Below are 16,457 nucleotides of genomic sequence, written 5' to 3' on the forward strand. Positions count from 1 at the left end.
TAATTGGGATGTCTGCCCTGTGGGGTGTTGGAGAATATCGTGTGAGTCCTGCTTGCTGCTGTTGTTGTTGAAAAAAAATCATTGTCTAATCCGAGGTGAGTGATCGCTGTCCTGATATCCAGAAGCTCTTTTCTGCCGTAAGATACGGTTGCAGAAACATTATGTACAAAATAAGTTACAAATATCGCGAGAAAAAAAACACATAATAGCACAATTGGTTAGGAGACCGTAAAACGGCGGCCATCTCCTCCAGCGCCATTCACTCACTCCATCAAGGAAATTACAGGTTCAGACAGGACTGGTTTTCCTACACCCAGTATTCAACCCACGGCCACCACCATCAAGTCCTCCTTACTGAAATTATACTGAACAAAAATAAACGCAACAAAGATTTCACTGAGTTACAGTTCATATAAAGATATCAGTCAATTGAAATACATGTATTAGGCCCTAATCTATGGATTTCACATGACTGGGAATACAGATATGCATCTGTAGGACACAGATACCTTTTTAAAAAAGGTAGGGGCGTGGATCAGAAAACCAGTCAATATCTGACCACTATTTGCCTCATGCAGCGCGACACATCTCATTCGCATTGTGTTGATCAGGCTGTTGATTGTGGCCTGTGGAATGTTGTCCCACTCCTATTCAATGGCTGTGCGAAGAACTGGAACACGCTGTCGTACACGGCGATCCAAAGCATCCCAAACATGCTCAACGGGTGACATGTCTGGTGAGTATGCAGGCCATGGGTGAACTGGGACAATTTCAACTTCCAAGAATTCTGTACAGATCCTTGCGACATGGGGCTGTGCATTATCATGCTGAAACATGATGGCAGCAGATGAATGGCACACCAATGGGCCTCAGGATCTCATCACAGTATCTGTGCATTCAAATTGCCATCGAATAAAATCCAATTGTGTCGTTTTCCGTAGCTTATGCCTGCCCATACCATAACCCCACCGCCACCATGGGGCACTCTGTTCACAACGTTGACATCAGCAAACCGCTCGCCCACACGATGCCATACACGTGGTCTGCAGTTGTGTGGCTGGTTGGAAGTACTGCCAAATTCTCTAAAACGACGGAGGCAGTTTATGGTAGCGAAATTTACATTCAATTCTCTGGAAACAGCTCTGGTGGACATTCCTGCAGTCAGCGTGCCAATTGCACACTCCCTCAAAACATCTGTGGCATTGTGTTGTGTGACAAAACTGCACATTTTAGAGTGGCCTTTTATTGTCCCCAGCACAAGGTGCACCTGTGTAATGATCTTGCTGTTTAATCAGCACCTTGATATGCCACACCTGTCAAGTAGATGGATTATCTTGGCAAAGGAGAAATGCTCACTAACAGGGATGTAAACACATTTTAGAAAAATAAGCTTTTGTGTATGGAACATTTCTGGGATCTTCTATTTCAGCTCATGAAACATGGGACCAACACTTTACATGTTGAATTTATATTTTTGTTCAGTATATGTTCAGAATGGACAGAGCTGTATAAAGGCCTTTGACACTTGCAAAAAATGATGCGTGGTCTAATGATCCCCTTTAGTCTAAAACAGATGGAAGTAGGACTTATGTGGTTCTATTGTTTAATTAAATGATGTTCTATTATATCGGGGGACCATTTGCTGGTGTCCGTTCTATATCCTGTAGCCGACATGCATTTATCTGGCCTGGTAAACCGCTGGACAGTGAACACATGGGGACTACAACAAACCATCACACACAGCAGCATGACAACCAGACCACCGCGCACAATTAGTGACACCACATGCTGTCTGTCTGGCCAAACCGCGAACCGGCGGCGACTTGACAGTGGCCCGATGTAGCCTGCAACTCTTCAAGAGAGATGCCTTTAAAAAGTTTGGTGTGTTTTCAACTGACTTTTAGCGGTCTGATGACAAGGTGATCAGAAGCTTCAAACCATTATATATAGCTTAACTATGCTAGTCAGTGGTGGTTAGCTAGCTAGATGATGGACAATCCTGTCTGAGGAACCCCCGAGGGGAATCAAAGACAGAAATTCGTCAGCTAATGAAGCTGGGTAAGCTATTGTTTAATGACAACTTGCCATAGCAAAGACAACAATACCATGAGTTAGCGACACAATCTCTGATAGTTTACGCAAAATGAAAACTAGCAGGCTAATTTGCTAGTTAGTCAAGACTGATAAAGGCAAGCCTTGAATTTTGGGTCCCAGTACTGTCTCGCGGGGACAATGTCATCTCCATCCCTTTTCTTGGAATCCAACTTTGTCAAGTCATCGCACGAGTGCACGCACGAGTTGGCATGGCCTTGCAAGTCACATCGCTTTGTACTCAAGTCCATTGGCGGACAGAGCTAACTGGAGCTGGCTCACTAGTTAGCATCTAACGCCATTGTGGATGGATGGTAATGCGAACGTTAGCTAGCTCAACTACCTAGCCGCGGCATCGCTAGACTCAGCCAGCCGCAGTTTGCATTTCAGCGAACGTTCTGCCGATGCCTTTTTACTACCAATGCAAAGGTGCCCAGATGTTTTACCCAGATGTCGGTGGTACTGGCTATCCACTGAACCATATCCACCGTTATTCTAGATAGTTAAACACAAGTACGCAATACCAACTGATCATGATCTTCTTGACAACCAAGCAGCATGTAAATAACTGCCAACTACTCATTCATATCTCCCTCCTCGACTCGCTCGATCCTCCGACCTGACATTCTAGAAGCCCCCATTCTACTGGACAGAAAAGCACTTTGGTTGGATCTCGTACCATTCTCTTCACCGTTGAGACTCAGGAAGAGCTTCTCCGATGCCTTTATCCATCTATCGGCGGTGTTCCTTTCTGTTAGCCTTGGAAGGAAAGTCCAGTTGTCGCTGGTGAAATCTGCCCTAGCTGCAGCTCCAGCGGAAGGTTGCTTTTTCATAATTGTGCGACTCCGAACTGACGCCGCTGCATGAAGAAGCCAGCTGAGTCAGCCCCGGAGCACTGAGCACGTCACATGACGGGGAGGTCAAATACCAGAATATGTATCTATTATTTGATTGATTAATACCCGCATTGATATTAAAGTGTATTGCTATGGGATGAGTGTTTGGATAAGTATATTATGCAACAGGCGTAAGCGTGTACTGTAAACAGGTTTCTAGGTCAATGTGGTAGAGCTACATACTTCTCATTCTCAATCTGACTGGTATGTAGGCAAGAAGTGGCAAGTCACCAGTAATAAGCTACAACAGGCTGAAACATGACGAACTCCACAGATGAACCCCAAAAAATAACATTTTGCAACAGTACAAAAAGCCACCTCTAACTCGTTCTCCCTCTTTACTGTACTGTCCAAATTTGATCTCTCCCCCTCCCTGTCGGTCCCTTTCCCTGCTATTCTCGCTCTCCCACTCCCTCTTCCCAGGCCTTCCTCCCACTCCCTCTTCCCAGGCCTTCCTCCCACTCCCTCTTCCCAGGCCTTCCTCCCACTCCCTCTTCCCAGGCCTTCCTCCCACTCCCTCTTCCCAGGCCTTCCTCCCACTCCCTCTTCCCAGGCCTTCCTCCCACTCCCTCTTTCCAGGCCTTCCTCCCACTCCCTCTTCCCAGGCCTTCCTCCCACTCCCTCTTCCCAGGCCTTCCTCCCACTCCCTCTTCCCAGGCCTTCCTCCCACTCCCTCTTCCCAGGCCTTCCTCCCACTCCCTCTTCCCAGGCCTTCCTCCCACTCCCTCTTCCCAGGCCTTCCTCCCACTCCCTCTTCCCAGGCCTTCCTCCCACTCCCTCTTCCCAGGCCTTCCTCCCACTCCCTCTTTCCAGGCCTTCCTCCCACTCCCTCTTCCCAGGCCTTCCTCCCACTCCCTCTTTCCAGGCCTTCCTCCCACTCCCTCTTCCCAGGCCTTCCTCCCACTCCCTCTTTCCAGGCCTTCCTCCCACTCCCTCTTCCCAGGCCTTCCTCCCACTCCCTCTTCCCAGGCCTTCCTCCCACTCCCTCTTCCCAGGCCTTCCTCCCACTCCCTCTTCCCAGGCCTTCCTCCCACTCCCTCTTTCCAGGCCTTCCTCCCACTCCCTCTTTCCAGGCCTTCCTCCCACTCCCTCTTTCCAGGCCTTCCTCCCTCTTTCTCACTCTCTCCGTACATTTATGAAGATGGTAGTTAGACAATACAAATCTATAAAGTAATTCATTAATGGGTACCATGGGCTCAGTAGTCAGTCAGTCAGTGTCTTTCCAAATTCAGATCACTAACTCACTATTCGCTCTTTATAAAGTACCGGTGGTAACAAGTACAGGTACAGAGCCGTGTAACACTGACCAGCCCCATCCCCACAGAGACCTAGCTCACAGGTGGACAAAGATATCTGCAAAAGGCTGGTGTGGGGGCAGGCTTTTGCTCCAGCCAGGCAGTAACACAGCTGATTCAACTAATACAGTGAGTTCTTGTTAGAGTGTATAATTATTTCAATCAGTTACGTCATAGTTCTAACTGTGAGTTTTAAAAATACATGAAGTGTTAGTTAAAGTACAGGCCATAGAACACATAATAAGGACACATTCAGAGCTCAAATCAGATTGGACTAATTTAAGGCAACAAAAGCAATCAAAGATTGTGTTTCTCAATAAAACAAACAAGTTATACAGAAAACCCCAGAACAGCTGTTATCGAAGAAATAAAAAAAGTATCTTCACCGACAGTTTAACTTTGAATTTAAAATCCCCCAAAACCTGCCAACATGAGTATTAAAGTGCTTTCTCAATAAATCACTTGTATCTTTTACCAAGGCAACACAGTTTAGGCATCATTTTAATATTATAGTTCTTAGCCACTAGTTAGCCACTGCATTCGTAGCCACTAGTAAGCCTCTCAAATTAAACTGTCTCACTGCCCAATCAACAGAGAACCACACGGTACAACCCATACCCCTAACCCGCCCCTGACCCCTCCCAAGTATAAATCCTTATTGATTGATAGACTAGCTATAGTATTTCCCTTGCATCCCATGGGATTTGAAGAGTAGAAAAGAGCCCCTGTGGTTGGTTTGTTAGTTGGCTCCTAGATCAGCTGTAGTCAGCACTTTCCTCCTCCGCTGCCATAGTCAGGTGTTCCATCTAGGAGAGGGAGTGGAGGAGAGAGAACAGAGAGGAGGAGAGGAGTTTATCAGTATAAGACAGACATAAATGATACAACATACAGCTTAGTCCAGTAGCCAACAGTCTGCTTTGCACAGCTCAGGCTTATTCAGGAGGGTGGAACTGTACAGAACGTTCATGTAGAACAGACATTTATCTTCGTTGTCATAGAGAATAGCCTATTGTGTCTGTTCTATGCATTGCATTTCTAACTGCAACGTTCTGAAATGTTCACCCTTCTGAACAGAAGCAAAGCACAGGTTTACAGAAAGCATGACGACACGCACATGACAAAACATAAACGACAAACAAAGCTCCCACGTGGCAACTCCCCCTCTGAATAAAACACAGCTGCACGGGGAAAATTCAATCCCATGAAAACATTATGGTTGTATTCTGGTTAGGAGAGATGGACGGCTGTTGGGAAAAAATTAAGGGATGCAGACATTGACAAACAGACTAAAGAAATAAAACAATAGAAACAGACTTTTCTAACCAAAATGTGTGCGTGTCCAAGCTAGAGTGAAATCTGTGGCGCCACTGGCATTTCCAGGACTCTAGTGACATCTAGTGACCCCGTCGGGTACTGCTGCCAGTGTGTAACATGATATTACACATAACTCAAGTTGACATTCCAGTGTTATGTTTTTGATTTGCTAAAGGTTTGAAGTAAAGGCTGAAAGGCTGTGAAAGAAGAAAACATAATGCTAGTCTAGAGACATAGGGTAGCTAGATGGCAGGGAGGATGCAGTAGAAGAGAGCGTGAGTAGCCCTTACTGGCCTCAGGGGTTAGAGGTCAGGGGGTGAAAGCACACCTGGCAGTAAGGGTTCCCTGGTGGAGTCCAACACCTGATGGAGATTAAATCATCATTACATCACACACTACTGTATAACTACCCTCCATATTAGAAATACATAATGAGAACAAAAACATGTATAATCTAATTTTAATTCATTTCCTGAGTTGTGTGAATTCAAATGGAATTAAGCCCAAACCCTTTGAAGTGATCAAATATTCAATTAAATAAATTGAATCCCCACCACCTAAGGAAAATGTCTTGTCCTCTCACCTCGTATGTGGTCCCGTTCCAGAACTGCCTCATCTCCCCTCTCCTCCAGGCCAGCAGAGCAGATCCTAGCAGGGTGAATGGAACCAGGTAGAGCAGGGCTGGCTGCCCCATCTTAGTCACCAACATCACCGCAAACGTCAAAACCATACCACACAGGTAGGCTGGGGGAGGGGTGGAGAGGAGATGATCAACACGATGATGATAATGATCAGTAACATATTGATAATGTCCATGTCGTTACCTATGCAGCAGCAGAAAAGGTAGACCTTCTTGGGGCTGTTGACCCACACATCAAACCTGCTGCAATAGGCCACAAGAAGACCTGTTGGACCAATCAGCAAACAGAATATATGAAGGTCTGAAGCTATCGTCCAATGAGAAGGCAGAACAGAAGGGCGTGAAGATGGAGCTGATATTGAAGCTTTAGATCGCACCAGGAAGAAAATTACCTTATGAACTGATCTAGGATCAGCTTACACTCCACACATCCTAATTATAACCATTATAGAGGGAAGCATAACACTGGCCTTAGATCATTGTCTAGAGACATGGACCCATAGGGCTCTGGTTATTGTTGCAAAGCTACCGGTAATTTACCAAAGTTACCAGAATCTTCAGTCATTTTGGTAATTAACAGGTCATCTATGGTAATTTATCTGTGTCCATTTTGTCCATGAGTTTCCAGTGGATAGACCATATGGTTCAAGAAAATAAATACCTAATTAATGAAAAAAGCATTTCAACAACAATGGCATTTTTTTAAATGAACTCTGTAACTCTTCCAACTATTGACTTTCTTCACAACTGTCACCAGTTTGGCACCAAAACATTGACAACAAAGACATATTAACATAGTTAAATGAATAGAAGGATATTTCATGCTGAAACCCTCCTGTTAAACATTAATGGTACTCACTAAGTTGATGGTTCATATTTAGGATAATGTTTTATAGTTTTGTCATTCTGTTTTGTCATTATTTTATTATTGTATATATTTTATTGTATATAGATAATTACAGACACCTGTGATAATCTGAAGTACCCAAAAAGCCCACTAGATGGTATCTAATCAAATAAAAACGTACGTTACAGTAATATACCCTCCCTTTGCAACCCTAACTCTGGTCAAAAGTAGTGCACTATATAGGGCATAGGATGCCATTTGGGTTTATCTCACCTGGTACGATGATGTCCCCATAGCCCAGGATGGAGAACTGCATGCCACACAGGTTCTGTGTCCACGCAGAGAACCGTGGAACACGCATCACTACCGGGAGCTACCAGGGAGACAACACAGGCATCGGTCAACTAACAGTCAACTAATGATTCAATAAAAACATTAACACTCTGTTAAATAACAATTGACTAACAGTTAACTAAAGCTCAACCAAAACTCAAATCAATCACAGAGAGACATACTGAGGATTCACTATGATAGATTCTGAATCAACACCAATGACAGTACTTCCATTAAAAAACAGAAAACAGACATGTAAATATGCCAACTGTCAAGCCATACTGTTTGTTAATGACATGAACATGAGACATACAGGAAAGCAATCAGTTCACCACCAAATCACACAACAAATATATCAATGTTTTATTAAATTCAGATGAAGCCCTCTCATTATTTAAACTCTTAGGCTACAACGTAATGACTTGAGATTGTGTAATATTGTATAGTAGTATCGTAAAGTTTGTTAGAGCCAGGATTACGTGATAAAAACTGAACAAAAACTCTTGGTCCTACACATGACGAATCAGGCGTTAACACAGCTGTCACGTGACATAAGAGCCATGTGACGGTTGGTTGGTATGTGCTGTATGTTCTGTCTCTCAATTCAATTCCATTTCAATTTTAGGGTCTTTATTGGCATGGTAAACATATGTTTACATTTCCAAAGCAAGGAACAATCTACAATATTTATATAAATGCCCATTTATTCTTGAAGAATACGTCTTATAAATGCCTTATGAACTTAGTAGAACTGTCTTACCCCAGCATAACATAAATGCCTTATGAACTTAGAGACTTAAAGAGATGAATTGATATGATAATTAACAGTACATATGAAGCTGAGTAGTAAAGAGATGAATTGATTTGATAATTAACAGTACATATGAAGCTGAGTAGTAAAGAGATGAATTGATATGATAATTAACAGTACATATGAAGCTGAGTAGTAAAGAGATGAATTGATTTGATAATTAACAGTACATATGAAGCTGAGTAGTAAAGAGATGAATTGATATGATAATTAACAGTACATATGAAGCTGAGTAGTAAAGAGATGAATTGATTTGATAATTAACAGTACATATGAAGCTGAGTAGTAAAGAGATGAATTGATATGATAATTAACAGTACATATGAAGCTGAGTAGTAAAGAGATGAATTGATTTGATAATTAACAGTACATATGAAGCTGAGTAGTAAAGAGATGAATTGATATGATAATTAACAGTACATATGAAGCTGAGTAGTAAAGAGATGAATTGATATGATAATTAACAGTACATATGAAGCTGAGTAGTAAAGAGATGAATTGATATGATAATTAACAGTACATATGAAGCTGAGTAGTAAAGCGCTGGGGTCTTACTTTCTCATATGGAGTCGAGGGTTCGGCTGACACCTCCACCGTGTTACCCTGCGTCGAGACAGAACACCCCAACCAGACGCAGTCAGTTTGCATCCCAAATGGCACTCTATTCCCTACATAGTGCACTACTTTTAATCAGGGCCCATAGCGCTCTGGTCAAAAGTAATGCACTTCGTAAGGAATAGGGTGCATTTGAAACGCATCCTCAGACAGTCAGCCATTCAGACCCAGAGGGGAATCTAATCTACACAGCAATGCTGCAACGGTACACAGCAGATGAGATCACAGCTACGCAGCATGATTCTAGTTAGGGGCAGGAGTGTTTACTGGGTCGGGGAACACTCAGTCAAGGAAAACTCCTGACCCTACTGATTGTTAATCAAGCCATTTTAACATCCAGAGATTGAAGATTCAAGTTTTGACAGACAGAGAAAGAGAGAGAGACATATAGGCAGACAGGCAGACAGACAGATGAGTGGTTACCTTCTCTCCTGCTGCATCTGGACCCAGGGCCACTTGGACCATGATGCTCTCCCCATTCTGTAAATATAAAACATTTAAAACGTGGGACAATGTATTTAACCTTTCTATTAAAATAAATAGGACAATAACATTGCACTGTATTTAAAGGGGAAAGTGACTCACCGGCATGAACAGAGGAGTGATGAAGACAAAGAACACATCATACAACAGCAGCAGACTCAACAGGATCACACAGATCTGAGGGGGGGGGGAAAGAGAGAGAGGGGGTGGAGGAGGGATGGAATGGAAGAAAGAGAGAGAGAGGGAAAGAGAGAACAGATGTTTAGAGACGTGTCCATAGACTTAGTTAGACGACATCTTTTTACCTGACCCGTTATGGCGTCTGTGAGAGTATAGGCAGAGCCATTGAGGCCATCTCCATTTTGAAGTAGTACTTTTTCTTCTACTACTTCTATGAGTTGGTAAACAAACTGAAATGGTGCATACTGCCACCTGGAGTGTGTTGTTTGAACAGGTATAAAGCCAAGGTTGGTGATCTACTGCCACCTGCAGTTATGGAATGTTTGCTCACAAGTAAAATTCATTGGCTGATCCCACCCAGTTGACTACTTTAAAACGGTGGAAGTCCTCAATGTCAATGTAAAAACAGTTTACTTCCAAGTAGTGATCTATCTCTATGGACGTGTCCAACTGTCTCAGCCCTCTTTGTGACTGAAGACCAGAGGGTCAGAGTGATGATTTCACCTTGAAGTTGGACAGTGAGATGGTCTTCAGGAAGTTGAGACAGAAGGCCACACCCAGGAGGTCCTGCAGGATCCAGATCCATCTGGCAATAAAGTAGAGTACAAGGTATATTTTCTTCAACAACACACTTCAGCCTGTCAACTAACTAATAAATATAACCAAACTGATTAAATAAAGGTAATAAAGAAATAGGTTATAAAGTGCATGTCAAGCTTCCTCACAAACATGAGGACAACCATTGACAATGGTTCCTGTGCTTTACCCTGAAATGGCCCAGGAATTCATTGTTAGTTTAGTTTTAGTTAAGAGTTTTATAAATGCAAAAATGAGAGCATTTTCCAAGTAATGATCCAGTGAATGAGTAAATGTATAATCTGAGTGAGTTACAATGTGTGGGGGTGGAAAGGGAAGTGAAACCACATTCTCTAGAACATTATAATTATCCACCATGCTTTCGCTCATGGAAAAGTTTCATAGGAGATTAGCTGTGGACCGTGTGTTGCTGTTGTAGACTGGGGACATTTAATTATCCTGTCCACTAATACTTCTACTGTGCTAAGGTCTAAGGACAGTCACTAGCCTGTATGAATACACACACAAACATTACCCACCATGATGTTATTCTGTTATTGGAAATTAGAGAGACTAAGAGTTTCTGTCTGTCAGAAAGTGCGTCTCAAATTGCACCCTACTCCCTATAAGTGCACTACTTTTGACCAGCATAAGTAGCACTATATAGGGAATAGAGAACCATTTGAGACACATTCAGAGACAGTAGTCAGAGTCAATGAGGCAGTGAGTGATGCTGAACTAAACTAAAACTAACAGCAACAACACACCTCTACTCTGCTGATGACGTCCAAGTCCTCCACACTCCCTCACCCCAAACACCGCTTCCTGCTTCCTGTCCCACCCACAGAATTCCCAAGGAGTGGGTGTGTGTGTGTGTGTGTGTGTGTGTGTGTGTGTGTGTGAGATAGACAGTACCTGTCCTCGTTCCTGTAGACTCCCCAGACCACAGCTACGGTGACACACACAGCAGACAGCAGCACCGACCTCACAGATACACTCCCACCCAGGACCGTCACACTGGAGGAACACAACACACATGAGAGAAGAGAGAAAGAGCGCAAGCAACCACAGAAAGGTCCGTATGACTCACAAAAACACATGTGTGTGTGTGTGAGAGAGAGAGATGTTCAAGGAGACTGGTATGTGTCCGATTCACTTATTATTATTATTATTTTTTACTTCTCAGAACTTCCATATGAAACTATGACCTATGAGTTGTTTATGACAGACAGAAGAACAGACAGGGAGGACAGATGTCTATGGAACAGACAGAGGAACAGACAGGAAGGACAGATGTCTATGGAACAGACAGGGAGGACAGATGTCTATGGAACAGACAGAGAAACAGACAGGAAGGACAGATGTCTATGGCAACAGACAGGGAGGACAGATGTCTATGGAACAGACAGAGAAACAGACAGGGAGGACAGATGTCTATGGAACAGACAGAGGAACAGACAGGAAGGACAGATGTCTATGGAACAGACAGGGAGGACAGATGTCTATGGAACAGACAGGGAGGACAGATGTCTATGGAACAGACAGAGAAACAGACAGGGAGGACAGATGTCTATGGAACAGACAGGGAGGACAGATGTCTATGGAACAGACAGGGAGGACAGATGTCTATGGAACAGACAGGAAGGACAGATGTCTATGGAACAGACAGAGAAACAGACAGGGAGGACAGATGTCTATGGAACAGACAGGAAGGACAGATGTCTATGGAACAGACAGGGAGGACAGATGTCTATGGAACAGACAGGAAGGACAGATGTCTATGGAACAGACAGGGAGGACAGATGTCTATGGAACAGACAGGAAGGACAGATGTCTATGGAACAGACAGAGAAACAGACAGGGAGGACAGATGTCTATGGAACAGACAGGAAGGACAGATGTCTATGGAACAGACAGAGAAACAGACAGGGAGGACAGATGTCTATGGAACAGACAGGGAGGACAGATGTCTATGGAACAGACAGGGAGGACAGATGTCTATGGAACAGACAGGGAGGACAGATGTCTATGGAACAGACAGAGAAACAGACAGGGAGGACAGATGTCTATGGAACAGACAGGAAGGACAGATGTCTATGGAAGAGACAGAGAAACAGACAGGGAGGACATATGTCTATGGAACAGACAGAGAAACAGACAGGGAGGACAGATGTCTGTGGAACAGACAGAGAAACAGACAGGGAGGACAGATGTCTATGGAACAGACAGAGAAACAGACAGGGAGGACAGATGTCTATGGAACAGACAGGGAGGACAGATGTCTATGGAACAGACAGAGAAACAGACAGGGAGGACAGATGTCTGTGGCAGACGGACGACAGGGAGGACAGATGTCTATGGAACAGACAGAGAAACAGACAGGGAGGACAGATGTCTATGGAACAGACAGGGAGGACAGATGTCTATGGAACAGACAGGGAGGACAGATGTCTATGGAACAGACAGGGAGGACAGATGTCTATGGAACAGACAGGAAGGACATATGTCTATGGAACAGACAGAGGAACAGACAGGAAGGACAGATGTCTATGGAACAGACAGAGAAACAGACAGGGAGGACAGATGTCTATGGAACAGACAGGAAGGACAGATGTCTATGGAACAGACAGAGAAACAGACAGGGAGGACAGATGTCTATGGAACAGACAGAGAAACAGACAGGGAGGACAGATGTCTGTGGAACAGACAGAGAAACAGACAGGGAGGGCAGATGTCTGTGGAACAGACAGGAAGGACATATGTCTATGGAACAGACAGGGAGGACAGATGTCTGTGGAACAGACAGAGAAACTGACAGGGAGGGCAGATGTCTGTGGAACAGGGAAATCATACTTTACGTTGTTACTATAGAAAACCTTGACTCTGTAAATACCATGATTTTAATGAGCTGTGACATTTGTCAGACAATACTTTGTTTTCCTTGTTGGGGGGGGGCGGGGCTATGTTGTTATGGGGAAAAAGTTTGAATTGGGATGAAAACCCCAGGAAAATGGTGTCTGTCTGTCTGTCTGTCTGTCTGTCTGTCTGTCTGTCTGTCTGTCTGTCTGTCTGTCTGTCTGTCTGTCTGTCTGTCTGTCTGTCTGTCTGTCTGTCTGTCTGTCTGTGTGTGTGTACCTCATGGGGCTACACTTGGCCAGGTCCAACAGGGCGTCCAGACAGCTGAAGAGGGCGGTGGCTGACGCTAGGCAGAATATGACGATGATCACATACACTGGAAAACACACACAACGTGTCAAAACACTCCTGAACTAACTCATTATGATACGATCACTGAGTGTCTAACAGCTTCTGGTGTGGTATGTTTGCTTTGCATGTAAAACTGTTAATAAACGTAATACATTATGAAAATGTAATACAAATATATCAAGCAGTGTTTGTGCAGAGTGAAAGACTCACCCAGGTACTTGTAGAAGAAGTACATGAGTACCAGCATCAGACACATCAGACCTACAAAAATGACCACCTTTAGGGGAGAGTACAGAGCCAAGTCCCCACTGTCACTCTTCTCCTCTCCTCCTCCTCCTCCCCTCCTCCTCGAGACGCACTCAGCCTCTCTCTGATACACAGACACACACAGACTGTTACACAGAGTGTAGAGTGGCTGAAGAGTGCACAGCATGCATGGCTGTCCTTTTCCGAAGGACATAAAGAAACGTGTGTGTGCAGTCTCACCTCTCACAGGCTCCGCTCCAGTAGCCTCCCAGAGCAACAGTCACCACTCCTATGAGAAGCATGACCACAATGCTGGCATCAAACAGAGGCACCGCCGGGGCATACAGCCTAACCTGCATCTCCTCACCAAACACCTGGAGAAACACACAGAGATCAAACACTAACACACCTGAGACACACACACTACTGTCTCATGTCTATTCTTATTGATTGAAAGAAATACTGTAGATGAGAAGTCAATTAGAAGGCGTGAATAGGCACTATACCATATCTTATAGTGAGTTGTAGTGACCTCTATACCAGAGGACCTACAGTATCAGAGAACTCACACTCTGTGCGTCCAGGAAGTCCATGTATCTCATCAGAGCCAGCGGAATCTGGACCTTCTCATACTCTGTCACATTGGCTCCCGGGGGACTCTTTAGAAGCAATCAAATGAGAGATAAAACAAAACACATGTCTTAAAAAGCACACACAAAGATGTAGGCCTATCATGTTATACCATAGATGTAAATTAAGTGTTGCATCATAAACACATTGGAGGTAACACTATTGATACATTGTAAATACATTGTAGATACACCATTGATACATTGTTGATCCATTATCAAAGTATTACCATAGATTCAGTGCTGGCAACGATCAGAGCGGCAGCCCCCAGGTCTTGGGCTACCACAGCCTTCTGGCTGAAGTTACACTCCCCTCCCATGACCACCACCACCTTGCCTCTCACTATGGCTGGGCTCACCCCTGCAGAGCTACACAGTTGCCTGGACGACAGGTTCACCAGGGGATACGCAGTCTAACACAGGACAACAGGTACAGTTAGACAATCAATATATTAATAGCTATGATGTATTGTCACTGTAGCAAGGCTGAATCCCAGAGCCACCTAACAGCAGGCTGGATGTCAGGTGAGGTTCACGAAGTTCTGTGGGTTCACCAACAGATAGTAAAGTCTAACACAGTCGAGGCTGGAGCAAATGGGGGCATAGGGCAGCTGAATATCAGAATGGCGATGTTGCTGGACTGGACTTACAGCAGCGCTGAGTGAGAGTGACAGGTTGGTCCATAAGGAGTTGTAGACCAGGCAGTATTCTTTATCTGTGGCTTCATTTGAGATGTGCAAGATTGCCTCTTGACAGATCACCTGTGTGGAATAAAAACAGTAACTAAGTGAAATACATACAACTAACATGTATTTCAAAGTAAACAAAGTATAAGAAACAACAACAGATCGTTTGTTCAGAGACTGATCAGTGTTAGCAGTGTTAGCACTTTTTCATTACACTGTCAATATCTGTTCCACTCTGAAGCTTGCCTGGAAAGTTGGGTACTTCCCCGTAGCCAAGCCATAAACGAGCTCAGCTGGCAAACTTAGCTGGTGGCTAATTGGCTAACTAGCTACATGAACATGGCAAACTTGCCTAACAGGATAGACACTCGAAATGACAATTGTAAAGGTGACATTATCCATTTGTCGATAGTATTTGTCAAATAAATATCACATAGTTGTCGACATAGTTGGACCTGGCTTGCTTGCTAGCTAGCTCTATCTCTGTACTGTTATGATAAATACCGTGAGCTAACTAGCTAGCATAACAGCTAACTGCCTATATTACCTGAGATGACCGGAGAATGACTGATAAAATAATAATCCACTGAGTTTTTGCCATGTCGGTAACATACAGAATTGAGTAAAAATCGTATAAAGAAAAAAAAAAAACACTAATCTTGTGATTTGGCACACCACTAGTTTCAATATCGTCCCGTTTACTGTACTCGCATCATCGTTTTTTAGAGTTAGCCATTCCCTTCCTGTTTCTCATGCTGATGGTTCTCGTGACAGCTGACAACATCTTGGCAAACGCTGACATGCACTGCATTTTATCAATGCATTCACTGTTTCCATATCATTAGATGTCAATATTTCTTCTCAGTATAAATATAATGGGAAAGGTTGTTTATGTAACTGTCTTCAAGTGTACTAAAGATAATTATAACTAACCCAAGATAGTTCACCTGTGATGTGTCTGGTTACACCTTCTGTTTGTGAGTGTAAGGGGAAACTAAGGCATCCAATACAACCAATGACTATGATTATTGTGTTTTCAAGACAACTGGGTAAAAAAAAATTCATTCAAATGATTTTTCCCAGTCTGAGCTAGTCTCTCCCCCCCAAGAGTTCCCAGTTGTCTTGAATGTGGCATTTCAACCCACAGCCTCTCTGGTTCGTGAGACAAATGTCAAAGTCATGACAGAGGTAGAATCTAATTGCATACTCCTTGCGTCCTCTCCTCGACTCCTCAAAATCCATTGGAAGAGAAAGCCCAGGGTCCCCCCTCTCTGACCTTCTCCTCCAATGGGTTTTGAGGAGGCGGGTTGAAACAACATGAGATTTTCAATCTTGTCCACATATTGACCATGTAAGGGGGTAAGTGTTAATAACATCTACTTATCATAGTGATGAGTCATTAAACTGAGTATGTTTCCCAAATTGCACCATTTCCTTTATTGTGCACTACTTTTGGCCAGGGCCCATATGGTAGTAGTGCACTATATAGGGAATAGGGTGCCATTTGAGTGTTCCATGAGAGGACGATCAGATATAGCTAGTCAAACCTGACAAAGAAAGACTTCTCTATGATGGCATAGAACATTTTTTTATTAAGATTCTAGCTAA

At 43.7% G+C, this 16,457-nt stretch overlaps 2 protein-coding genes across 2 annotated transcripts in view; both read right to left on the reverse strand.

The window, feature by feature from the left end:
* LOC106587669 (transient receptor potential cation channel, subfamily M, member 7) overlaps positions 1 to 3,283 on the reverse strand; it is a 111,473-nt gene extending 108,190 nt beyond the window's left edge. The window contains exon 1 of the mRNA XM_045708037.2: positions 2,771 to 3,283. Coding sequence (XP_045563993.1) covers positions 2,771 to 2,773 — 3 coding nt within the window. The 5' untranslated portion in view covers positions 2,774 to 3,283. The remainder of the gene's footprint in view (positions 1 to 2,770) is intronic.
* A 1,263-nt stretch (positions 3,284 to 4,546) lies between these two features.
* Positions 4,547 to 15,559, reverse strand: psl2 (Signal peptide peptidase-like 2A). The gene is given in 18 exon segments (NM_001173826.1): positions 4,547 to 5,088; positions 5,925 to 5,958; positions 6,180 to 6,340; positions 6,421 to 6,501; positions 7,357 to 7,456; positions 8,783 to 8,830; positions 9,266 to 9,322; positions 9,428 to 9,502; positions 10,010 to 10,091; positions 10,997 to 11,098; positions 13,217 to 13,313; positions 13,499 to 13,623; positions 13,626 to 13,658; positions 13,775 to 13,908; positions 14,104 to 14,193; positions 14,394 to 14,576; positions 14,814 to 14,924; positions 15,397 to 15,559. Coding segments are annotated over 18 exon segments (1,608 nt in total). The 5' UTR covers positions 15,451 to 15,559; the 3' UTR covers positions 4,547 to 5,047.
* Positions 15,560 to 16,457: the final 898 nt, after the last annotated feature.

Source organism: Salmo salar, chromosome 26, assembly GCF_965601325.2.
Source record: "Salmo salar chromosome 26, fSalSal1, whole genome shotgun sequence".
NCBI classification, from domain to species: Eukaryota; Metazoa; Chordata; class Actinopteri; order Salmoniformes; family Salmonidae; genus Salmo; species Salmo salar.